Source organism: Crocuta crocuta, unplaced genomic scaffold, assembly GCF_008692635.1.
Source record: "Crocuta crocuta isolate KB4526 unplaced genomic scaffold, BGI_CrCroc_1.0 scaffold708, whole genome shotgun sequence".
Taxonomy (NCBI): Eukaryota; Metazoa; Chordata; class Mammalia; order Carnivora; family Hyaenidae; genus Crocuta; species Crocuta crocuta.
Window position 1 is genome coordinate 553,336 of NW_027530073.1, and position 26,785 is coordinate 580,120.

Genomic DNA, 26,785 nt, shown 5'->3' on the forward strand with positions numbered 1-26,785 from the left:
TCACAATTCTGTGAGAGAGGCTCTTTTACTACTCCCATTTGGCAAATGAGAAACCTGGGGCTCAGGAGGCGATTAATTAGACAAGGTTATTCTTCTAGTAAAGGCGAGTGCAGGGTTCAAACTTCACACTCTGGTTCGAGTTTGTGCTTCTAGTAAAAAACTGCAATCTGGCAATTTTTAAACCGCCAGTACTGGCAACTGGAGAATTAATGGAAAAGAGAATCGAAGAAACGGCCCACACCTCGTAAACAGTGCTGAAACCCCACAGATGAGAACGCAAGCGACAGTCCAGCACCACCTCTGACAGACGCAGCAGCTAACCGCACAGTAGCTTCCGAGACTTCGCCGCCGCCCCAACATCCCTCATTGGGCCCCTTCCAGGAGGCGTCAAATCCCGGGCTTCCAGAAAGAGGTGGGACTTCCGGTCTGGGTCGAGCCAATCCTGGCTGCGCCGGATATACCTATTGAGAAAGGGCTAAGGGATATCCTGCTGCTTGAAGGTCCTGGTGTTCTACGGCCTCCGGTGAAAAATCGGGAGAGTGTTCATCCGCTAATTGTCAAGTTTTCGGGGCAGTGGGAAACAAGAGTTGGGACATGGACAGCCGCTTGCAGGAGATCCGGGAGCGGCAGAAGTTACGGCGGCAGCTCCTTGCACAGCAGGTCCGCGGCCCAGGGAGGGATCGCGAGTGCGCGTGCGCGGTTCCCTGCTCTCTCCCCCTGCCCTTCTCTGTCTTTCACTATCTACTGCGGAGCCTGCCTTTCTGGTCCCGCAGCTATGATCCCAGAGGCCTGCCTACCCTTGTTCTCAACTAACGCAGTACCCCGAATATTCTCCATTCTGTGCAGCGGTCGTTGTGGTGTTGCTAAACCGAATGCCACGATTGGTCTTCAGCAGCATTATGGAATCGCCTAATGTCTGGTGCAGAACTCTATGATGGGAATACAACAAAGCTTTAGTTTTTGTAAATAAATTACCGTAATTCACGCAAGGAAAAGTGACTTGTTATCCACTAAGTTTCTCTTCACTGTTTACATCATCTTCTGTGTCTTGCCTGTCTTCTTAGCACCTCATTGTTGAGATTGCGGCTTCCTTGTAAAATAGATACATAGTGGTTTCTTTGGGATAATGTCTAAAGACTGCTTTGGAAGAAGTCTCAACTTTATATTGTGCATCTTTTGTGTTGCAGCCCACTGTGCTATGTATGGTATCTTCGTCATCACCCACCGCTAATATTTGAATTCTTAACTCATTGTTTACAGCAGACCTTTGAAATAGGTAGCATTACCTTAACTTACCGAATAATGAAACAGAGGCTAGAGAGGTTAAGTAGTTTTTGCTTCATGTCACTCATCGCTAGGCCAGAAAATTAAACCTAGGTTTGTCCCTCCAAAGTTTGTTTCACTGCTTTTTGTGTATAAGCTAACACTTGATTAGGAGAGTACACATGCAGAAAATGCAAATGTACACTTCTACTCTTAAGAGGCTGTGTTTCCCATTCTGCCATTCATATCAGTAAAAGTGATGGAGGAAATGCTAAGAGGCCTTAATGAGACATCGTAATGTTATTTTTTTCAGTAATGAAACTTCGTTTTAGTAAATGGAAATCTGACACCTATACTCTTTTATTATCTGATGAAAAGGTTTATGATGCAGTGTTTAAAATGTGGGAATTTGGAATCAGATCTGTTCTGTCCTTTTGGCATTATGATCTAGGATGAATCTTTTCCATGCCTTCTTTTAGCATGTTGCCTTCAAAGTGTTCAATAGCATTGTACCACCAAGTAAGGTTCTTATTCTTTAGTTTTCAATTCAGACCTCTATTTGAATCAAAATGCATCCATAAACAATTATTTTTTGAGTGTCTAACTGTGTGCCAGGGTTACTAGTAGCCATTGGCAATTCAACTGTGAATAAAAAGTAGTTCCTACCCTAAAAGAAATTACATAGTTCAAAAAATTTAATAATGGGTGCTGTTTATTAAAGCCCTTCTATGCATCAAGACTCTGCTAAGCTTTTTATATACATTATCCTCATTCATACAAGTCAGATGCTGTTTGCATCTTACAGATCCAGAAAATAGAGCCCAAAGAATTTAAGTTACATGACTGGTTGGCTGAATGGCCCAGTCAGTAGAGCGTGGGACTTTTTATCTTGGGGTTGTAAGTTTGAGCCCCATATTGTGTAGAGATTAATGAAACAAATATTAAAGAAAAATTAAGTTATACACCGAAGACCACAAAACTGGTAAGTTTACAAGCTGCAGTTTTAGGCCTTTCTATGCACTTTCCAGTACACTAGCTGCCTCCTACTCTTCTAATTGGTTAGGACCCATTTCACTTAAGTAAAAAAGTCTGATATAGTCATTGAGAGACTTCTACTTTACCAGCTAATTTCAGCCAGTTGCTCTTCTCCATATCAACAATACAGAATGGTTTATTTCTCTCCAGAATGTGATTTGTGCCATATATACTTTATGATTTTTTAAAAAATTGTCCTTCTTACAGAAATCCTCCTCTGATTTCTGTCCATCCTCTATAGAACAGCTCAGGTCAGAACTTTGTAATGAAAGCTGTTGTGATCACTCTCTGGCTTATTAGGCCCTTCTTCCACAGAGCTTACATTGTCCTTGCTGTTGACGCTATTTATGTTACTTGTTATACAGAATATAAACATCAGAAATTTATGGCTGCTTTTTACTTAGCTGTAGCTTTACTAAAAATAAAATCATATAGGGGTGCCTGGGTGGCTCCGTTGGTTGAGCGTCAGACTCTTGATTTTGGCTGAGGTCATGATCCCAGGGTCATGGGACTGAGGCCTGAGTCGGGCTCCATGCTGAGTGGAGAGCCTGCCTAATATTCTCCTTCTCCCTCTCTCCTGCATCTCCCTCCGCAAAGAAATTAATCATATTTGCTTTCAAATGATACCAAATTTTCCTAATTATTCAAATAATATCTATGATTTACTTATCATAGAAATCAAAATCTATGATTTACTTAGTCCAGTCATTCCATAATTTTTTTGGAGCGTGAGAGAACAATTCTATATGAACAGAATTTTGCCCTCAAGCATTTCTGTTATAATACATTGTATTGTAATGTGGGTTCTGGTAGGAAATCTAGGTTCATTCAAATATTGAGCTTCTGCTATGAGTCAGGCATTATACAAGGTGCTGAGCATACAAATAAAAAGAAGACAGTTCATTCCTTTAGGGAGCATACACGTCACTTGGGAAGAAGTAAATAAAAGATAAAATAATTGAAGTATAAAATAAAACACTTGGAAGTTGTGATAAAGACTATGAAATAATATAAACAGGGAGTAAACAAAAGTAAAACATAAAATCACTGAAAGTTGTATTACATGCTATGATCTGAATAGGAAATGAAAAGGAGAAAAGTGGAAGCAGTCTATTCTATATACTCTTTGAGGAGATAACTTTTATTTATCCAAACAAAAAGAGAGAGGAGTCAGTCATGGGAAGAAAGTTATCATTTTAACTATGGGAAGTAGATGTATCTTCTAACTAATAGGAATAGAGTTCAGGAAGATTTTATGGAAGAATTAAAATTTCAGGAACAGTTATAATATTGGAAGAGATTTATCATTGGAGAGACCTTAGGGAGGTCATGAAGTGGGCAGACTAAAAAGGCAGTGGTAGTTATTTAAGATCAAGGATAGGGACTAGAAGCTCAGGTATTTTAGTGTGTCTTCTTCCCTTTCCTGAGCTAAAGGGGCTATTTAGTGCAGATTTCCTTGTGCCCTTCTTGTACTTAAAAATATTAAATGGTTCCTCATGGCCTACAATTTGCATTCTGCACTTGTTGGTTTAGCTTTTATTTATTTTAAGTTTATATATTTTGAGAGACAAAGCACAAGTGCAGGAAGGGCAGAGAGGGAGAGAGAGAGAGAGAGAGAGAGAGAATCTCCAAGCAGGCTCTGCACTTTCAACATGAGCCCAACGCAGGTCTTGAACCCATGAACTGTGAGATTATGACCTGAGCTGAAGTTGGATGCTTAATCTACTGAACCACTCTGTGCTCCCATTGGTTTAGCTTTTAAAGTTTTCCATGAACTGATCCTATGTAGCCAGCCTATTACTAGTAATTTGTTGTATTTTGCAAAATTTCCCCAACTGCTAAACATAATTTGCATACCTGTTTTTTAGGTATTAAAATTCAGTATTGTGCCTATAAATCATTATATAAAGACTTAGCTTGAATAAAACTGGGTAGACAATTTATTACAGCATGGGATAAATAAGGTATAATATATGAGCTGATGGATGCCAACTGTTTAACATAGTGCCTACCACCTTATATACACTATATGTTAGTTGTTTTTTTGTTGTTATTGCTACTACTACCAAATTATGTTTTATTATTTACTTAAGAAGTATGGGATTGGCTATAATTGTCTTAATTCCAAGTATAATGAAAGCATAAAATGCTTGCTAGCTCTCAGATTTGTTCTTAATTAACATAATTTTGTTCCAAGGTATTTCCTGTTTTTCCTGCAAGATAATTAAGCCATTTGCTTGCTGAGGTAGGTAGGGGTTTTTTGGTGGTGTTTTGTTTTGATTTTAAGTACCTGCTGTATTAAATGTTGCTACAAATGGCTGGAAAGGCTATCCAGTGCATTATGATATAATTTTTCATTTTTGTCTTTTCTCAGTTGGGAGCTGAAAGTGCTGACAGCATTGGTGCTGTGTTAAATAGCAAAGATGAGCAGAGAGAAATTGCTGAAACAAGAGAAACTTGCAGGTCAGTTGAGTGGGTTTTGTTTTTTTTAAGTGATTGCTATTGTGAAAGGCTTATTGTTTTAATAAACAAATAATCCTAGGTTTGAAGTATATTGTTATGACAAGCATCAAAATAAAGATTTCAGGGGCACCTGGATGGCTCAGTATGTTAAGTGTCTGACTTCAGCTCAGGTCATGCTCTCACGGTTTGTAAGTTCAAGCGCCATATCAGGCTCTGCTGTCAGCACAGAGCCCACTTCGTATCCTCTGACTACTCTTTCTCTCTCTGTCCCTCACTTGCATACATGCATGTTCTCTCTCCCTCTCTCAAAAATAAATAAACATTTAAAAAATAAAAAAATAAAGATTTTAGAAACCTTGGCTTTTATTATTCATGAATTAAGAAATACTTATTTTTCTGAATATAGTAAGTTCTCATTCATAAAGTAGTTAGAAAATGGAATGTTAGACTAGAAAGTAGCTTAAAAATAATAAATAATTATATTTATAAGTTTCTTATAAAAGAAAACACACTTGACCCTAAAAATCGTATTCATTTGGTATTTCATAAAATACTTCAGAGTTTTTCAGTATTCTAGTTATTAACTTGAATGTCAATTTTGCTTAAGACAAATTAGATGGTATATAATATAGAAGTTCCTTTTTGCTATACATTTCTTATAAAAGCTTAGTTTCTGATTTGGTTGCTTTCTCATAAAAGTAAAATACAGAACTATCAGGTTGTGTGACTTTTTAAATTTATAAACCAGATGGATAGATACTATTTAATCAGGAAAAATGTGCCTTTCTCTGTTTTTATAAGCTGTACATCTTTCTATATCTGTGTATGATACTTCAGTTTTAATTTTCAGAGCTTCCTATGATACCTCTGCTCCAAATGCAAAACGAAAGTATCAGGATGAAGGAGAGACAGATGAAGACAAGATGGAAGAATATAAGGCAAGTAGAAAACAGGGCAATTTTATGGTCAGGAAAAAATAAGCCCTTACAATAATAGATATTCTTACCCAGGAAAACAAATTTGATTAAAAGCTCAATTTTAAACTTTCTAAAATAATCATCGGTAGCATATGTATACAGGCACACCTTGGAGATATTACAGATTTGGTTCTAGTCCATTACAATGAATTGAATATCACAATAAAGCAAGTTCAATGAAATTTTTGATCTCGCATATAAAACTTATGTCTATACTCTCTTACAGTCCATTAAGTGTGCAGTAGCATTATGTCTGATAAAATAGGGTATATACCTTAATTTAAAAATGCTTTGTTGCTAAAAAATGCTAGCCATCATTTGAGCTTTCAGCAAGTCATAATCTTTCTTTGCTGGTGGAGGGTCTTGCCTCAATATTGCTACAGCTTCTATATCAGCACTTGGTGCTTCACCTTACACTTTGATGTTACTGAGATGGCTTCTTTCCCTAAACTTCATGAACCGACTCTGTTAGCTTCAGACTTTTCTTCTGCAGCTACCTCACCTCTCAGCCTTCTTAGAATTGAGAGTGAGGGCCTTGCTTTGGCTTACGGGAATGTTGTGACTGATTTGATCTTCTATCCAATTTATTACAGCTTTTTCCATATCAGCAATACAACTGTTGCACTTTCATATCATTTGTGTGTTCACTGGAGTAGCACTTTTAATTTCCTTCAAGAACATTTCCTTTGCATTCACAACTTAGCTGTTTGGTGCAAACGACATAGGTTTGGTCATAGGTTTCAGATTCTGTATGCCTTTCTTTCCTCATTAAGCTTAGTAACTTTAGCTTTTGACTTAAAATGAGAAGTGTGCAATTCATCCTTTTACATGAATACTTAAAGGATGTTGTAGGTCTATTAATTTATTAGTTTCAATATTGTGTCTCAGGAAATAGGGAAGCCCAAGGAGAGGGAGAGAGATAAGAACAGCCAGTTAGTGGAGCAATCAAAACACATTTATTAAGTTCACCATCTTGTATGGACTCAGTTCATGGTGCCACAAAACAATTACAATAGCAATATCAGAGATCACTGATCACAGATCACCATAACACATATGGTAATGAAGAAGTTAGAAATGTTGTGAGAATTACTAAAATAAGATACAGAGACACAAAGTGAGCAGATACTGTCAGAAAAGTGATGCTACCAAACTTGCTCGCTGCAGGGTTGTCACAAACCTTCAGTTTATAAAAATTGCAGTATGTGCAAACTATAATAAATTGAAGCACAATAAAATGAGGTATGCCTGAAATCGATTAAATTGAGATCTTTATTTCAGTTTCCTCATTTTAATGTAAGAGGTGACCTATAAAGCATAATGCCTAGTAGCACTGACAATAATATCCTTTCATAAGAGTAAGGAAGTATGTGCATCAGAAACTTTGGATAATTGGATCAGATTTCAAGAGTCTAGAGAACAGTCTTTTTTGAGAGTTGTGTTATTCCATGTTTATTATGTAGGATACTACAATTACACTATTTTGATATCCTGTGGGTTAGGGAGTAATGTAGAACTATCTTTGAAAGAGGCTGAAGGGAAAAAACCCAACTTCTAAGCCTATAATTACAATATTTAGTTGAAAAGAAAGTATTATGGAGGCATATGGGTGGCTTGGTCAGTTGGGTGTCCAACTTTTGTTCTCAGCTCAAGTCATGAGTTTAAGCCCTGTGCTGGATGTGAAGCCTACTTTAGAAAAAGAAAAGGGTCCCTGGTGGCTCAGTCTGTTAAAGCACCAACTTTTGCTCAGGTTATGATCTCCTGTTTTGTGAACTCGAGCTCTACATCGGCCCCTGCTCTGGCAGTGTGGAACCTGCTTGCGATTCTCTCCCCCTCTCTCTGTCTCTCCCCTGCTCATGTGTCTGCTCTCTCTATCTCAAAATAAATAATATTTTGAAGATATAAAGTATCTTGATATTTTGAGTATATTAGAGATATAAAGATATTTTAAAGATATATAAAATATTTTGAAGATATAAAATAATAATATTTTGAAGATTTCAAAGAAAAGAAAGTATTATGTATAAAAAGTCCTATCTCCATTTTGTAAAGGTAATTGTTGTGCAACTATATTTAATAAAGAAGAGAATGAATAGTTTCAATAAATCTCTTGGAATTTCAGTGATATAATTACCTAATCAAATGTACTGCATTTTGGTATATGTTAATATGCAACTTAAAAATTAGTGATTATTTTGTTGTGATCATTTTATTTACTTATTAAATACCGTGATTGTCTAAATATGTATATTTTAGCATATACAGTTCCTGATATTTTAACATTTTTGATCTATAAAAAGTTTCATATGGTTTTTAATAGAAATAAAATTGCCCCATTGGTGGTCATATCTTTCATGATTTGAACTAAATTCTAATATTAATAGTATGATATATGAGATAAATAATTCTAGACAATTCAATCAACAAAATTAGTAGTAATTTATTGGTAAGAATAAAAAGGAAATGTTTACTTTAAACGTAGCTAATCGGATAATGATGAGAATGTGACGTCTTCAGTGTTTGACTTTAGTGGTAATTTGGAAAACTGTATCTTAGGGAAATAAAATATTTATGTTGAGTCTTAATACTCAAGATATCATAAATAGATAAAATATTCCTTATATTCATAAAATGTCTATTTAATCTTCCTTTTCCAAGGATGAATTAGAAATGCAGCAGGAAGAAGAGAATTTGCCATATGAAGAGGAGATTTATAAAGATTCTAGTACTTTTCTGAAGGTAAATAAATTTTCAAATCAAAACCCTTCACATTTCATCTCTGTGCATGAAAAGATTTTAAATACTTATTATTGTCAACATTTTTTCAGTTATTGAGGGATCATTGTTTTGAAATGAAAATTATTTAAAATTATTCTTGAAATAGCCTGACATTTGACTATTTGGGGTAAGATAATGCTATATTAATGTCTGTAGCTACTGAAGAGTAATGCTGTCAGTTATTGTGTTTTTAAATATTACTAAATTTTTTTAATCTATCAATTTCTATTTTGTATGATCTCATAATAGAAAATAAAGTACAGAGTTAGTGCATCTGCCATTAGAGTAAATGTTCTTAATGTAATTTTGACTTTTTCTTTAGGGAACACAGAGTTTAAATCCCCATAATGATTACTGCCAACATTTTGTAGACACTGGACATAGACCTCAGAATTTCATCAGGGATGTAGGTAGGTATGTTACATTTGTTGGGAATATGCTAATGTTAACCCTTGATTACATGCATGTGATTTATCCATTTTGTGGATTATTTCTAACAAAATTATTTTTCCTGGCTTGGCTTCCCATTTCCAATCTCCGTATTTCTAATCTCTCCTTTTCCATCCAGCACTGTTACTCTCTCATGGTTTCCTAACTTAGACTCCTTCCCTCCTTCCTCCTATCTTCTTTCTTTCCCCATTTTGGTTCTGTGACTATCCTTGCACTTTTATTTTACCTTCATTTATTCCCTCTTTAGTGTTCTTCCTTTCTTTCTGTAGCTCTGATTTTCTCACCTATATTATTTTTTTTCCTTCTCCCTAAAGAATTTCTTTTAATATTTCTTGCAAGTGAGGTCTATTGGCAACAAATTCCCTTAATTTTTGTTTTCCTGAGAAAGACTTTATTTCTCTTTTGCTTTTGAAGAATAATTTCACAGAGTATAGAATTCTTGGTTGGTGTTTAATTTCCTTCAACAATTTAAATATTTCGCTCCAATCTTTTCTTGCTTGCATGTTTCTAAGAAGTGGGATATAATTCTTACCTTTGTTCCTTCCTAGGTATAGTGTCTTTTTCTTCTGGTTTCTTTGGGATTTTTTTTCTTTATCTTTGATTTTCTGTAGTTTGAAAATAATGTGCCTTAGGTTTAGGGTTTTTTTTTGGCATTATCCTGCTTGGTGTTCTCTAAGCTTCCTGAGTCTGTGGTTTGATGACATTAATTTGGGGAAATTCTGTCGTTATTATTTCAACTATTTCTTTTGTTCCTTTCTTTCTTCTGGTATTTCTATTAAACATGTTATATCTTTTGTAATTGTCCCATAGTCCTTGGATAATTTAGCTCTTTTGAGGTTGCCTTTAAGATATCCTCAAGCTCAGAGATTCTTCCCTGAGCCCCTGTCCAGTCTACTAATAAGCTCGTCAAATGCATTATCCCTGCATTTTTAAAAGCAGCTTTTTTTGAGAGAATTCATATAATTCACCCATTTAAAGTCTATAATTCAATTTTTTTCTTTTTTTTAGTAAATCCAGTTTGTGCAATCATTACCACAATCTAATTTTCATCTCTCCTAAAGAAACTCAGTACTCATTAGTAGTCAGTTTCCATTCCCTCCCCCATCAATCCCCCCAGCCTTAAGTAACCATTAATTAACTTTCTGTCTCTATCAATTTGCCTATTCTAGACATTTCATATAAATGGAACTAGACAGTATGTAGTATCTTGGGATTGGCTTCTTTCACTTGGCACAATGTTTCCAAGGATCATTGATGTTATGGCATGTGTCCATACTTCACTTATTTTTACCTCCAGATAATATTCCATTGTATGTATATACCACATTGTAGTCATTCATTCATTTGAGTTGTTTCTTTTTTTTTATTTTTTTATTTTATTTTTATTTTTATTTTTAAATGTTTTATTTATTTCTGAGAGAGAGACCGCATGAGCAGGGGAAGGTCAGAGAGAGACCTGAAATATAATTTCAGTTATACAAGGTGAATTAGTTCTAGAGACCTGTATAGAATGATGCTTATAATTAACAATGTTATTGACTGTAGTCAATAAAATTTTTAAAATTTGTTAAGGGTAGGGGTGCCTGTGTGGCCCAGTTGGTTAAGCGCCCGACTTTGGTTCAGGTCATGATCTCACAGTTTGTGGGTTCGAGCCCCGTGTCAGGCTCTATGCTGACAGCTCGGAGCCTGGAGCCTCCTTCGGATTCTGTATCTCTCTCTTTCTCTCTGCCCCTCCCCTNCAACAATGTTATTGACTGTAGTCAATAAAAGTTTTAAAATTTGTTAAGGGTAGGGGTGCCTGGGTAGCCCAGTCGGTTAAGCGCCCGACTTTGGCTCAGGTCATGATCTCACAGTTTGTGGGTTCGAGCCCCGTGTCAGGCTCTGTGCTGACAGCTCGGAGCCTGGAGCCTCCTTCGGATTCTGTATCTCTCTCTCTCTCTCTGCCCCTCCCCTNTTCTTTTTTTTAATTTTTTTATTTTATTTTTATTTTTATTTTTAAATGTTTTATTTATTTCTGAGAGAGAGACCGCATGAGCAGGGGAAGGTCAGAGAGAGACCTGAAATATAATTTCAGTTATACAAGGTGAATTAGTTCTAGAGACCTGTATAGAATGATGCTTATAATTAACAATGTTATTGACTGTAGTCAATAAAATTTTTAAAATTTGTTAAGGGTAGGGGTGCCTGTGTGGCCCAGTTGGTTAAGCGCCCGACTTTGGTTCAGGTCATGATCTCACAGTTTGTGGGTTCGAGCCCCGTGTCAGGCTCTATGCTGACAGCTCGGAGCCTGGAGCCTCCTTCGGATTCTGTATCTCTCTCTTTCTCTCTGCCCCTCCCCTACTCGAGCTCTGTCTCTCTCTGTCTCTCAGCAATAAATAAATGTTAAAAAATTTTTGTTAAGGGTAGATTTCATCTTACTTAAATATTCTTAACACACACTCACGCATATGTCTTCACATGCATACACACATACACCAAAAGGAATACGAGGAAACTTTTAGAGGTGATGGATATGTCTGTTACTTTGGATGTGGTGATGGTTTCACAGGTGTATGCATATGTCTAAATTCATCACATTGTGTACATTAAATATGTTTGGTTTTTACATATCAGTTATACTTCAGGAAAGCTGTTTTTTTAAAAAAAATTATGATAGTTGTATAACTGAGTTTCAGAATCCACCTTTCTGCTTTTAAGATATTTACTTCCCCCCCATGTCCCCATCAGCAAAGATAAAGTACTTAGATAACTATTATGGATTGAGGAAAAACTGGCACTTTCTGTTTTTATAGAAGATTGACAGGCAGCTGACTCTACTGTGATTAAAACCTGACTATAATAACATCTTCATAATTGTTTTATTTGGAATATGCTTTATAACCACTGATTGAGGAGGCTTTACAAAATCTTTCACTTTTACTCTTTGATATTAAAGCTATTAGTATCTGTACTTTTGGTTTTTAAGTTAAGTTGCTTATATGATGTATACTGTTAGGAATATGTTTCATGCCGGGGGGAGAGAAAACCAAATAAGAGCTTTTAGGAATCTTTGATTTTCTAGCCCTACTTATCCCTACAGTTGTTTAAACAGGCAATATGCTTTTATACCTAAAACTCTCTTCTGAGCTTAAAGATCTAAAATATTTTTGAGTACATGGGAACAGTGAGTTTCCTGTTTTTAAGTACCCTTTACAAGGAATTATAGTTTTTTAAGATCTTAAGCCTGAAAATACATGTGAGGATTTGGTTTATAATGTGGAGATGTGAAATATTTAAAATTATAAATACTGACATACAAAATATTCATAGAGAAAACAATGTCTCTCAGAGATGAGAGCTAATGGACTACTAGGGACTCATTATCTTCTTTACTAGATTTATTCCAGGATTGTGTCCATGAGCCATAGCCAACTACTTTAAGATCATCATCAGGGTTTCTCTCACCTTGAACTGTTCTTTGTTTCTTCTCATACATAATCATAAAATAGAAAAGAAAGTTTCATTTTCTCTGTTTTTGATAACTATTTAAAAAGCTAACTGTCAGAGTGCCTGGGTGGCTCAGTCGGTTAAGCGTCCAACTTCGGCTCAGATCATGATCTCGCAGTTCGTGGATTTGAGTCCCACGTCCAACACTGTGCTGACAGCTCAGAGCCTGGAGCCTGCTTTGGATTCTGTGTCTCCCTTTCTCTGTCCCTCCCCTGCTCACGCTCTGTCTCTCAACAATAAATATATGTTAAAAATAATTTTTTTTTAAAGAAGCTAACTACCAACCTCAATAATCACTAGATTTTTAAGGGGAAAGAATTCTTTTAACTAAAAGAAAAGGGGGAAAACTTGACAGAAGGCAATGTTTTTTCTTTACCTGAGAACAGAATGGCAAAACTTAATGCTATGTATGAGCATATTTAACTTAAATATGAGAAGTTAAATGGTTTATTGATTTGAACTGGGCTTTAGAACATCTGGACTTTGGCCTGCATATGGGATTAGGGTCATTAGATATGAACTGTTTAAAAAATACTCAAAACAATGGCACTTGGGTGGTTCAGTTGGTTGAGCCTTGGGCTCAGATTACGATCTCACTGTATTTGAGTTTGAGCTCTGCATCAGTTTGCTGCTGTCAGAGCAGAGTCTGCTTCAGATCCTCTCTACCCCTCTCCCACTTGTGCTCCCTCTCTCAAAATATAAACATTTTTAAAAAATTAGTGCAAATAACTACTCAAAATTAATTTTTTTAAAAGGACAGGAGACTAAAGTGGTGACTGTCTATTGTTTTGTTTCCTGAGAGGGTTCATAATCCTTTGAATTCACTAATACTAACTTAAATAGTGTTAACATTTAGTGTTTACTACTTTTTCTCCTCAGGTTTGGCTGACAGATTTGAAGAATACCCTAAACTGAGGGAGCTCATCAGGCTCAAGGATGAGTTAATAGCTAAATCTAACACTCCTCCTATGTAAGTGTGTTTTCTCAATTGTTTTTTATACCAACTCAGGCTTAAAATAGCAGTCTTTTTATCCTGTAACCTTTCTGTTTGAAAAGAGTTCATCAGGTATATAAGGTTAACACAGTCTGTTTTCTTCAGTGTGGTAAAATACATGCGTTTGAAACTCCAGTGCTGAGTACACTAGTAGGTTCTCTTTTTTTTTTTTTCCAGTTAATTTCCTTAAAATGTCTTTAAATGTTATTTTCTTAGAAAAATCATTCATGTTTGTTGTATTCTTGAGTTTCTTAAAATGTTTTTAAATGACTTTGCCTCTTAAAAAGTAATTTATTATTGAAGGAAGTTTAGAAAACTTACATGAAGGAAAAGAAGAAAATAAAAATTAATTATAACTCAGCATTCAGGGATACTATTCTTAGCATTTTGAAATATGAAAATTCATGTTAACCTTTGCTAACCAGAACGTTTTCCTCAGAAATGAGTAAAAAGTCTTTGAAATTGAATTATCTGCCTAATTCACATTTAACTTATTTGAACAGTTTATACATTTAACAATCTGCTAAAATGTATACTGTTAGTGATGAAGAACCACAAAGAAGTCTGAGTGTGTAAAGAAAAATATTAGCAGACTCTAATATGAATCTAATTTTAAAATAGTCTTACTTTTAAGTATTTTATATTTAAATTACTTTCATACTATGTGGAAATAACTTTTCAGTAATGACTAGTTGTAACTTACACTAGTTAGCCATAAAAGACTATTAATATAAATAATTTTACTAATAAACTAATAAAAGAAAATTACATCCATCTTTAGAAGCAGTGTTTTAGAGGGAGGATTTTAAAGCTTACAAATAGTTTTTCTAACTTAAGAAAGAAATAATGTGATATTCCTTAGAGAATTCAGATGATGATGGAATGGGACTCAGAGACTTACTTACATAGTAGTATGAGTTTTCACTGTAAAAATGAGAGAAGTACATTTTGGATGTACAAGGGGGAATATGCTATTAGCTTGTAGTGTGATTATATCCATCTCCTAGGGAAGAGTGTTGCTAGATGGTTTACTGTTTATACTGAAGAAAGATAATCCTGCATAAAAAGGTATTCAGTAATTAGTTTGTGATTACTTTGTAAATAGTGTTTAGTAATATTATGAAATTCCTTTCATTATCATCTGTAAGGTATTTGAAAATCTCTTAGTCACTTTTTATGCCTTAATCAAATAGGTACTTACAAGCAGATATAGAAGCCTTTGACATCAGAGAACTGACACCTAAATTTGATGTGATTCTTCTGGAACCCCCTTTAGAAGAATATTACAGAGAAACTGGCATCACTGCTAATGAAAAATGCTGGACTTGGGATGATGTATGATGAAACTTTCTACATTGTAATTAATTATTTATTTTTCAAATGAATATATATTATTTGATGAAAAGATTATAAGTATTCCTACATTTTTAGGAATCATAAATACAGACTTATATAATGTGGTAGAAGATCCAGGGTACATTAACAAATACTATAATATCTTTGGTCTAATTCTTCTTTTTGGGGCTGAAGTTGAGCCGGTAGTGAGTAAGTAGTCTGTAGAAGACCCACAATTCCAGTCTTAGAATCCTTGGATGTATAGGTAGAAAAGTCTAAAACCAAAATGATTGATAACTTTTTCTGCATTTGCCTCGTTTTAGTAAACTAAATTAGAGTGCAATACATATACTTATAGATAGATATAAAACGATTTTTACTTTCCAAGGAAAATATAATGGATAAAAAAGATACATAATTTCAGTATAATTTTGTTAAAGTTATATTTTCCTAAATAAAATTAAGCTGATAACTACAGTTAGTTATATAAAGTCATCAGTTTTTAGTGATCTATAACAAAAATAACAAATACCTGTTGAGTACCACTGTGTACTAAACAATGTGGTAGGTATTGGAGAGAGATTCGAAGATGAATAAGCACTTGGCACTTGGACTAAAAGAGTACATAGTTAAATGGGGTAAATATTGCTGTAAACAGAGTGTAATTATTTTGTTCTATAACAGAGGATTGCATAAGATGATCTGAGAAAAACTAACCAAGCCTTGGAGGATGGGCCACATGAACAAAGAGGAGGTGACACATTAACAATATAAATAGACTAGTTGGAATTGGCTAGATGAAGAAAGGGATGAGATAGTGATTCCAAGTGGAAGAAACAGCAAGAGCAGAAGGGATGGTGAAAGAATATCTGGTTTGTAGGTTGATGTTGTTAGAACTCAAATTGGGACTCTTCTTGAGATGATATCTTCTGAGAAGCTTAGACTTGTTTTCTGAAGACATTAAGTCATCTTTGAAGGGCTGTAAACAGTTTAGTTAAAGGGTCATTATTGGTGGGTGGAGAATGGATTAGAGGAAAAGTCTGGAAAAGGGAAAGTAGTTAAGACTGTTTCAGTAGCCCAGTTAGGAGATGAAAGGACCTTGAATTATGATGATGGTAGTAAGAATAGAAAGGTGATAAATTTAGTAATGTTTTGTAGATACTTGGAATCGAGATCTAGTGATTGGACTAAGGGGAGAGTTAAAGATGACACAGAGGTTTGAGTCTTGAGATAAATGGGTTGAGTTTTCACCCGCTGAGAAAGAGTAGATTTAAGAGTTAGATTAGAGGGACACCTGGATGGCTCAGTCAGTTAAGTGTCTGACTCTGGACTTCAGCTCAGATTACGATCTCACAGTTTGTGAGTTTGAGTCCTGCATGGGGCTCTGTGCTGATAGCATTGGGCCTGCTTTGGATTCTCTCTCTCCTTCTCTCTCTGCCCCTCCCTGCTTATGCTCTTTCTCTGTCTCTCAGTATAAATAAATAAAATTTAAAAAAAGCTGGATTAAAGGGATTAGATCATATTGGATATGTTGATTTTGAGGTGTATGTGAGACATCCGTGTGGAGGTTGTGATTGATAGGAATATGTAATTCAAAGGACAGACAGATCTGGTCTCAAAATACAGATTTAGAAGATTAGCACATAAAAGGGATAAGAATAGGTGAATTTGTCCTTAGATAGTGTCTCAATTAAGGTAAAATGTGGATTGACAGTAAAGCCTCGGGAAACTTTTACACTTAAGAGGCACATGTAAAAACGGGTCAAAAGAATGGGTCAAAAATGAATAAGGAGAACCAAGAATATGAATGTCCTAGGGGCCGAGAGAATAGGGAATTTCCAGGAGAGAGTAGACAGGAGAGTTGAGCACTGAAGGGAAGTAGAGAAAGGAAAGGACTGACACTATAAGGCTGCTGTTTCGTAGGAAACCGTGCTGAATCCTTGCATGTCCTCTTCTGAGTTAATGATAGTTACTATTAATATTATTTAATCTTAAAGATACGCCTCCAGTTTTTCCTCCTTGAAGGTTTTTACTTACATTTCTATGGCTCTTACCACTTTGAAGAAATCTTATCCTCTGATGATGAATGTAATTTGTGCTTACTGTTGAAATTCAGAAAGTTACACAGTATATTATATTCCAAAGACTTAAGGTAAAAGACATACTGCTCTTGATACTTACTGCTGAGAAGTTTTGTAGATAGGTTGCACAAATTGACATTCCTTCCAGTAGTGTTTAAGAAATATCTGTTTGGGGCGCCTGGCTGGCTCAGTCGGTCGAGCGTCCAAGTTCGGCTCAAGTCATGATCTCACAGTCCTTGGGTTTGAGCCCCGCGTCGGGCTCTGTGCTGACAGCTCAGAGCCTGGAGCCTGCTTCAGATTCTGTGTCTCCCCCTCTCTTTGCCCCTCCCCTGCTCACTGTCTGTCTCTTTCTCTCAAAATAAAATAAAGACATAAAAAATTTTTTTAAAAAAGAAATATCTGTTTAACCATATCCTCATCAAAATTGATAATATATAAAAACAATCTTTGTGAGTTTAGTCAGAAAAAAAGCTTGAAAAAATAAATCTTATTCTGTCTTCGATTAGTATAGTTGATCCTTGAATAATATGGGTTTGAACTGCATGATACCATTATTGTGTGAATTTTTTACAGTAGTGTAAGTGTATTTTCCTTATGAGTTTCTTAGTTAACGTTTTATTTTTTCTAGCTTTAAGTATAGAGTATACAATGCATATAACACACAAAATATGTCTTAATTGACTATATTATCAGTAAGGCTTTCAGTCAACAATAGGTTATTAGTCGTTAAGTTTTGGGGAGCCAAAAGTTACCCTTGCATTTTCTATGGGCAGTAGGGGTTGGTGCCACTAGCCTCTGTGTTGTTCAGGGATCAGCTGTAATTAGGTTGAACTTTGTTTTCTCTGGCCAGTTTCTGAGGTTTGGTCCATGAAGGCTCAAGAGCTTCAGTTGTATGTGACAGGCCAATAGGATTTCTGAAATAAAGAAATTCCATTTTATATGCATATTCTTGTTTCAGTCTAATTTCACTGAACAACTCAGGCTGGCATATTGAAAAGCTTTCTCTGGCCCCCTAAGTTCTTAACTTTTATATGATAATATCCTAAAGAAAGCGCCAGTAGTTAAAATAATAAATAGCATATAAATAGGGAAAGTGTTTGGATTTCACAAGTATTCTCTTTTACATTAGAGAGTCAGTAGTGGTCAGTGGATTTTGTTAAACGATATTTAAAATACCAGCTTATTTAAAATGCCAGCACTTAGCATTTAGAACTGCAGTGTCAAGAGAGTAATTTAATGCCTTTCACTGATGTGTGTCATCACTTATTTTAGCTATTTCATGTATAAACATAATGGGAATATGTCAATGTATGTATTGCATATTCATATTCCTATGAGAATATTAGATGAGAGATTTCAAGATTTAAAAGTCAGACATAAAAGACTCAATAGGTTAATACATATTGTATCTTATTTCCATTATTATTGCCAAATAATGTTTTTCTATTTAGAATAAGTTAGAGATGATACAGTTATAACTTAAATGTATCTGTTACTGAAGTTAAAATTTTTTAAATAAATGAAACATAAATATCTGATTGAACCATGGTCTCTGAAATGTGACAGAAAGCTAGAAGAAAAAGAATGTCATAAAATGATTGGTTTATAGTCTTTTATATGAGTATGTGGTATCCCAAAATTTACAGAATTATTGAAGAACTTTTTTTCAATGTGAACACTCAACACGTATAAGGCAAATCAAATTATAGACTGTAATTTCTTTTTTTTAGTTTTATTTAAATTCCAGCTAGTTTATATATAGTGTAATATTAGTTTCAGGAGCAGAATCTAGTGATTCGTCACTTACATATAACACCCAGTGCGCATCACAAGTGCCTTCCTTTATGCCTTTATTTCCCATTTAGCCCATCACCCCCACCTCTCTTCCAGCAGCCCTCAGTTTGTTCTCTATAGTTCAGAGTCTGTCTGTTTTATAGTTTGCTTCTCTCTTTTTTCCCCATGTTCATCTGTTTTGCTTCTTAAGTTCCACATATGCATGGAATCATATGGTATCTGTCTTTCTTTGACTTATTTCCCTTAGCATAATACACTTTAGCTCCATCCATGTTGGAGATGGCAAGGTTTATTCTTTTTGATCTCAGTAATATTTCATTGTGAATATATATCCCATCTTTATCCATTCATCAATTGATAGACATTTGGGCTCTTTCCATAGTTTGGCTGTTGTTGTTAATGCTGCTGTAAACATTGGGGTGCACGTATCCCTTTAAATCAGTATTTTTGTATCTTTTGGGTAAATAGTAGTATAATTGCTGGATCCTAGGGTAGTTCTACTTATAACATTTTGAGGAACCTCCACACTGTTTTCCAGAGTGCCTGCTCCAGTTTGCATTCCCAACGACAGTATAAGAGGGTTCCCCTTTCTCTGCCATCTCACCAACATCTGTTGTTCCTGTGTTGTTAATTTTAGCCATCCTGACAGGTGCGATGTGATGTGATATCTCATTGTAGTTGTGATTTATATTTCCCTGATGATGAGTGATGTTGCATCTTTTCATGTCTGTTAGCCATCTGTATATCTTCTTTGGAAAAATTAGACTCTATTTTTTGGCATTTCAGACTTAAAATAGTCATTATAATAAAATGTGCATATTGATTTATCTAGAATTTCTGTAGATGCTGGAAACTAAATCTTCCCCTCAAATTTGTTATATTTCATTTTAATTTTGCCTCTAACTTTGGGATAGTTTAACCTCTTTATTTCAGTTTCTTTTTCTGTAAATCATGAAGTGTTGCACTCAAGTTCTATCTTAAAAGAGTCCATAATTCTATAAATATGGTCCCCTGTAACCTCTTTCTGTATAAAGTCAAGTATATGTATATGTGTGTGCATGTGTGTGTGTTTTCTTAATACAGAATAAGAAAACAGTAGAGTAAGTTCTAAGGATAAAATTTATTTTTTAATGAAATTAGCACATCTAAGAACAGATCTACTGAAAGTCTTGATAAATCTCAGTGATTGTTCTTTTGGATTTAGGATGAATGGGAAACAAAATACTTTAATGCAATATTGTTTTGGTTTCCTACAGATTATGAAGTTAGAAATTGATGAGATTGCAGCGCCTCGATCATTTATTTTTCTCTGGTGTGGTTCTGGGGAGGGATTGGACCTTGGAAGAGTGGTAAGATTGGTTTTTTTTAAGTGGATTTTTATAGTCATAAGAAAAAATATGAAAAGTTTGAAGATAGATGTTATTTTGTCCTTTGTTTCTTGAATAGTTGCTAAAATACTCAGAAGAAAAAAATGTGATCAGGAAAGAATATATGAAAGGCGGTACCCTTTGGTTAGCTAGCATTAGGGTTCAAGAAGTCAAAATATGATTTATTACAACTTCAGGAGGAGAACAGTTTAGACATTTGAAAAATAAGCTGCTTCAGTGTCATTTACTGCTCACTGAAAGTAGCTAAAAAGTATTCTGAATAACATTAACTTCTGAATTCCAAATAGAAGCCAAATCAAATTGGAAAAATAACAGAGCATCCGGAACACATGGTTTGAATCATTGAGTGAGAGTGAGAAGGAAGTTACATGACACCTCTGTTTTAAGCACCTTATATTTACTGTATTTCAGAACGCTCTTTTTATTGCAATATTTTCGATTTCTAAGTGGAAACAAAATAGCATATGGTTTTTTACCTAAGAATAATGGGAGAATTGTGGCTAAGTATTAAAAGGCTTCATTTAGTTTTGCTGTCCAGCAGTGAAACTTTGAGTAAAGAGATATTTATGCTTGTGGGTTTCAGTTTCCTCACTTGTTAATAGATGATACCTTCCATTTTGAGGACATATTACTTGTTATACAGCAGATGATCTCATTTAATCCTGGCAGTTTTAGGAAGTGTCCATTTGAGAGGTGAAGAATTTAAGTAGTATTATATTGAGATAAATTTGTGCTAAAATACTAAAATTTTACAATTAATTTGTATTCTTTGTAAAATAGCAAGTTTGAGACTAGTGACTAATATCATTGCTTGTGTCATTTATTAACTCCCAAGGTAAGAATATAACTATTCCAATTGGGAATAGTTACTTTTTCAGCAAAAAAATAACTATCCCCAATTTTTCCAGGATGTCCTGGAAAAGCTAAGAAAATAACAACATTCTATATGTTTTTATATATTTACCTTTTGTAGCTCTAATGCCTGGCTTGGGACTTGCCTTCCACCTCCCAAGTTAGGTTGAAAATGATTAGGAGGTTTTATCGTACTTGTTTATGCAGCAGTCTATCATATTGGTAAGAGCAGATTTTGGCCAAAAATTACTTGTAATCATCATTACAAAAATAATTTAGCATAAGGAATCCTCAATAGCTTTTGTTAATTGTTTAGAACATGAAGATTTAGACCCTTGTGATGTATAATGAATTTCCAGTACAAAACAAATAACTGGCAAAAGAAACAGATACTGATCTTGATTTTTAGATTTTAAAATAAAAATCCAAGTTTTCATTTTGAGGTGTTTTTCATGGTAAGAGTTTACACAATAAGAGCATTCCTGAAATGAACAGTACCAGCATGATCGTACTGCACAATTTGCTTATTTCCCCTACTTTACTCTTAAGTCAACAAGGGGTAAGGATATATCTTGGTTTTATTCCCACCAGCTCGTAAGCACCTACATATGTTAGTAGCCCTCAATATTAGTAAGTAATAAGATACGTAATTTTAAGTATTTGAATTTTTTGAAGTTGTTAGTGTTAAATAAATAAAAGTAATGTAAGATTCATTTGAAAAGAAGCTATCAATTAGAATATGTTCAGTGGTTTTTAGATTTGTCAGAGGATAGGAAATTGAGGTGCTAGAAATCAAATCATCTGTTGAATTATTTTATGATTAAAGAAGGACTGAGTGTTTTATGATTTAAAACCCACTTTCTGTTGATGAAAATGGAAGGTAGTGTTAAAGAATTGGAGTATTATGTAATCCTATCTATGTTTTGATATTTCACTGTATAAATTATATTAATATCTGAAAGGTATCAATGCATTCTGTATAATGGCTGTATATTTTAAAGACTTTAGTATTTCTTTTTTTCTATTTCTGCACTAAAAATTACTGTAACATCTTGGAAGATAGTATCTCAAACCTCTAGGAAGTTTTTTTTAATACTGGTTGGTTATTTTAAGTATTGTTTATATCTTTTAGTTAAGGATTTCTTTTCTAAATTCTTTCATTTGTAGTGTTTACGCAAATGGGGTTACAGAAGATGTGAAGATATTTGTTGGATTAAAACCAATAAAAATAATCCTGGAAAGACTAAGACTTTAGATCCAAAAGCTGTCTTCCAGAGAACAAAGGTATTGCCTTTACTGTTTTGTTTTATTTTCATTATTTTTCCTCAGCCTTTTACAAATGACTGTATACTGTTTAATTTTGATAGATTCTTTTCTTAGACTTGCACAAATGGCATTGAACAGTATAGAATTACATAAAGTTTAATTTTTAAATTCAGTATCTTTTTTTTTTAATGTTTTGTTTATTTTTGAGAGAGAGAGAGAGAGAGAGAGAAAGAGACAGCTTGAGCAGGGGAGGGTCAGAGAGAGGGAGACACAGAATCTGAAGAGAAAGAGACAGCTTGAGCAGGGTAGGCGCAGAGAGAGGGAGACACAGAAGCTGAAACAGGCTTCAGGCTCTCAGCTGTCAGCACAGAGCCCAACGCGGGGCTTGAACCCACGAACTGTGAGATCATGACCTGAGCCGAAGTCGGACGCTTAACTGACTGAGCCACCCAGGTGCCCCTAAATTCACTATGTTTTATTCACTATGTTATTCACTATGTTAAATTCAGCCTTCACTGTGCTTGAGAAGGTAATATATATTCTTGTATGTCCTAAACTGCTATTATTCTAAATCACTTATGTATGGGTTTTTTGTACCCTCTGAGCGCCGCCCCCCCCCCGATTTTTTCCCTTTGTCTGAACCCACAAAAAGGAGACAGCAGCAAGACTCAATAGCTGGCTCCCTTGGAGGCATATTTTTCTCCTTCCCCCTTTTCTACATAAGAACCCTGAGAACATTTACACAAGAACCCTTGAGAATCTCTGCTCCATACAACTGCCCTGTTACTATCAGGCTTTAAAAGTTTGTCCTCTAGTCCTTCACTCTTTAGGGAACCACTTGTGGGAGAATCTTTCTTTTAAGTCTTTCTTAAACTGGAAAATTCTTTTGAAGGGAACCTAAGCTACCCTTGCCATGGTTCATGGAGTCAAGTGAGTGATTAAATGTATTTAACCCATCCTCCTGCCAGTTAGATTAAATAGAGGTCAAATAAAGAGAAAACTTGATTTTCACATTTTCTTATGTTGAGTAATTAGAAGTCTGTATCCATTCTTCAAGTCCCTTCTCCATATAAAAAGTATCTTGTTTATAGTTTTTATCTTGGGTTACATGAGGCCCAGTATAACATCCTTTTAAGATTCCAAGGTCAAGTGCCATGTTTCCATATCTGGTGGAAACAAGTTATTATCTAGTGTTGCAGAGGGAAAGACTCCATGGTCATTGATGCAGTTCTAAAATGTGGCCCCAAATGTAATACTGTTATCTAGCTTCCCTGGTAATCTTCCCACATCCAGAGATCCAGGCTTTCCTATAGTGTTTTTGCCATTAGAACTATATCCCAAAGATTCAAGATAAGGAAATTTGTTTTAGAATTGGGGACATCAGAAATGTAAAATGTTATGAAATACGAATGTTGAAGAGATTAATTGGTCTGCTTTTACTGTTTTTTAGGAACACTGCCTTATGGGGATCAAAGGAACTGTTAAGCGTAGCACAGATGGGGACTTCATCCATGCTAATGTTGACATTGATTTGATTATCACAGAAGAACCTGAAATTGGCAATATAGAAAAGCCTGTAGAAATTTTTCATATTATTGAACATTTTTGTCTTGGTAGAAGACGCCTTCATCTATTTGGAAGAGATAGTACAATTCGACCAGGTAGGACCTCAGGAAATCTTAAACGTATCTTTTTGGTCCCTTGGGATATAAGTGTCAGGAAATGGTATAGAGTGCTGTGTAATAAACAATTTTTATGGTGTGTTTGATTCTTCTTGCTGTACTTCAGATCTGCTGAGCTCGTTCTTGTCTCTTCATAGTCCTCTCTTTTTATTCAAATACCTGACCTTTTCTCACAACTCTGTCTAAGCTGGCCAGCTTCCTGCTCCACCCACCCACTCCTTCCACTCCTGTCTTTCCCCTTACTCCGTACTCTGTTTTCTTTTTCTTGATAGCACTTACCATTAGATGAATTACACATTCATTTGGGCTTATGTTTATAATCAGTGTCTCCAACATGCAGTCTCATGGAAGGCAAAGATTCTCTTCCTCACTTCTTTCTACCCAGCATTCAGATTATTCAGTAAATAATGTGATGAGGAAATGCATAAATGAATGATTGAATCAACCTGAAGAAATTTATATTTGTGAAATACAGATCTTGGTTTTATTAGTAACTAAAATGCCTGGCTTGTTTGCTTACAGGTCTAGTGGTGTTGTCTTTTCAAAATTTTAACTTTTTATGAAATCAGTATAATGTGAATTTACTATTTTGAAAAATAAAAGGTTTGTATTTGAGGATGGTAGTGGACATGGAAAAATGGGAATGAATAGGAGCGACATGGTAGTTAGTGGTTGAATTTCTAGCACCTATCATCTGGGGTAATGTTGTGATTGAGAGGAGTAGAGGCAAAGTTGGTTCCAGGATTTTAATCAGAAAACAATGGTATCATTTACGCAAGTAGGAAGGTTAATAAAGTTTATTACATTTTCACTGAACCCAAACTCATTGTAGTATGTAATTTTTTTCTAAGTGATACTCTCACAGAATGTGAAACAAGGATGGAGACAAGGAAGATGATATTACAAAATTTACAATCGTGCAGGTGAAATCAGATACATACCTATGAAGTCTGTATGACCATTATTAAATACCATGTGTTCTGTAAAAAAGATGAGTGTCGGGTGAATGATAGGGGCATCTTTAAAAATGGATTAGAGACTTGAAATAGCTCCTAAAGGACCAGTAAGGAAGAACTGGAAACAAAAAAGATAATCTTTCTTTCCCCCTGTTTCAGGCTGGCTTACAGTTGGACCAACTCTTACAAATAGCAACTATAATGCAGAAACATATGCATCCTACTTTAGTGCTCCTAATTCCTACTTGACTGGATGTACAGAAGAAATTGAGAGACTTCGACCAAAATCACCTCCTCCCAAGTCTAAATCTGATCGGGGAGGTGGAGCTCCCAGGGGTGGAGGAAGAGGTGGAACTTCTGCTGGCCGTGGACGAGAAAGAAATCGATCTAACTTCCGAGGAGAAAGAGGTGGCTTTCGCGGGGGCCGCGGAGGAGCACACAGAGGTGGCTTTCCACCTCGGTAACTTTGTAAGACACTGGTCAGTTAATGCCCCTTCCACCTTCTTTACTGTAGTTTGAATTCTCATTGGGAGACTTAGTATAGTACTCACTTCCAGCTGGCACTCTGCTTTAGATTCTTTAAGCTGCAGGAACACCTTAGCCAATCTCCTTGCAGTTGTCACACACGCTGTGTAGTTTTGTCCAGGATCAACATCATTCTGCCTTTGGTCGTGTGCATGTAACTGAACAATGCAACATATACCTTCCTTTCAGACACCAATTTATTCTGATAGATTCCAACTAATTACAAAGGCTTTTGCTTTTTAGAAGTAGTTTAAGTGAACAGTGAAAAAGAGCCATCTGTAGTATCTATCACATGAGTGCCAAGACAGACGATAGTAGCCATCCTGCCACTGCTGTCACAGCAAATGGAAAGCTCTTTGGGAGCCTTGATGGAATGGATTTGGGACAGATGGTTAACTTCTGTCAGGGTTTTAACATTTTCTTGATGAAACAATAAAAAGAAACTTTTTTTTTTTTTTTTCCTTAAGAATCTTAAATTCCTATGATTTGACTGCTACTGAGACTTTGAGAGTCTGTGAACAAAATCACCTCCTTCCAAATCTGAATTTGCTGCGGGAGGTTGGTACACCCAGTGGTGGGCAGATGGAGAGGTAGAATTGAGTAGGCAGACTTAAAAAAAGAGAAAAAGCTCATCATGATTTCAGTTGCATTGCTATAGGTGGCTGTTAATCACACTTCTTAAGAAGCAAAGGGGGACAAATCTCCAGGTGTTAGAACTTTGATGTAGACTTGAACTTGGATTGGCCTTCACAGCAGCTTCATATTCCTTAGCAAAATAAAAGAAATGGAGGCAACAACAGAGAAACCTGGTTATCAGGTGTTTTGGGGAATAAAGTACTTGGAGATGAGGAAATAACATCTTTAAACTTGTTATGGAGAAAATTTAATATAAAAACTAATTACAGAAAACCATTAAGACACCTCAGAAAATGGAACTGTAGTTGCCTTTTATTAAAACCATGTGTGTTGTTTTTAAGAGACTGGTTTTACCGATCAGTGGTTGTATACAACTATGCTGTCATTTCTCTTTCTGTACTGTAACTCATGTTGTAGAAGAATTTGATGATGAAATAATACCATTATTCTTGAAAAATATATTTTTTATTTTGTGTATAATTTTTCTAATGAAACTTTAAACCTTTGAAATGTGGCAGTCTGTTTTCTGTAAGTGGAATTGCCTTTGTTACCAAGTAAAAAAGGACTGACCTAACTTCAGACTCTTATTTTGGTCTGTGATGCATTTAATAGCCATTTGGAGCTTTCCATTGGCTCATATAATACTTAAAACAAGGTTATATTACAGACTCTTAAAAACTCAGTTTGAAGGTAAGGACTGAATAATAGAAATAGGGTTGAGATCCTAAAAAGCCTGCTGAATTTACCTTGTTCAACCTGTTAGTACTTTCTAGTACAAATAGCATTTGACAATGCCTTTCTTGATGTAGATATGATGAAGATAT

The 26,785-nt window shown here is 35.2% G+C and overlaps 1 protein-coding gene across 1 annotated transcript; it reads left to right on the forward strand.

Moving 5' to 3' along the window:
* The first annotated feature begins 458 nt into the window (after nt 1-458).
* On the forward strand, nt 459-26,548 carry METTL14 (methyltransferase 14, N6-adenosine-methyltransferase non-catalytic subunit). The gene is made up of 11 exons (XM_077764723.1): nt 459-660; nt 4,673-4,761; nt 5,612-5,699; nt 8,397-8,477; nt 8,839-8,926; nt 13,332-13,422; nt 14,640-14,781; nt 19,913-20,005; nt 22,064-22,180; nt 23,613-23,823; nt 24,960-26,548. The coding sequence occupies exons 1-11, from the start codon at nt 595-597 to the stop codon at nt 25,262-25,264; spliced, it is 1,371 nt and encodes a 456-aa protein (XP_077620849.1). The 5' UTR covers nt 459-594; the 3' UTR covers nt 25,265-26,548.
* Nucleotides 26,549-26,785: the final 237 nt, after the last annotated feature.

Coding starts and splice junctions, on each gene's coding strand:
- METTL14 (XM_077764723.1), top strand. CDS start 595: ATGGACAGCCGCTTGCAGGAGATCCGGGAGCGGCAGAAGTTACGGCGG. Junction 5,700..8,396: donor ACAAGATGGAAGAATATAAG/GCAAGTAGAAAA, acceptor TCCTTTTCCAAG/GATGAATTAGAAATGCAGCA. Junction 8,927..13,331: donor GAATTTCATCAGGGATGTAG/GTAGGTATGTTA, acceptor TTTTCTCCTCAG/GTTTGGCTGACAGATTTGAA.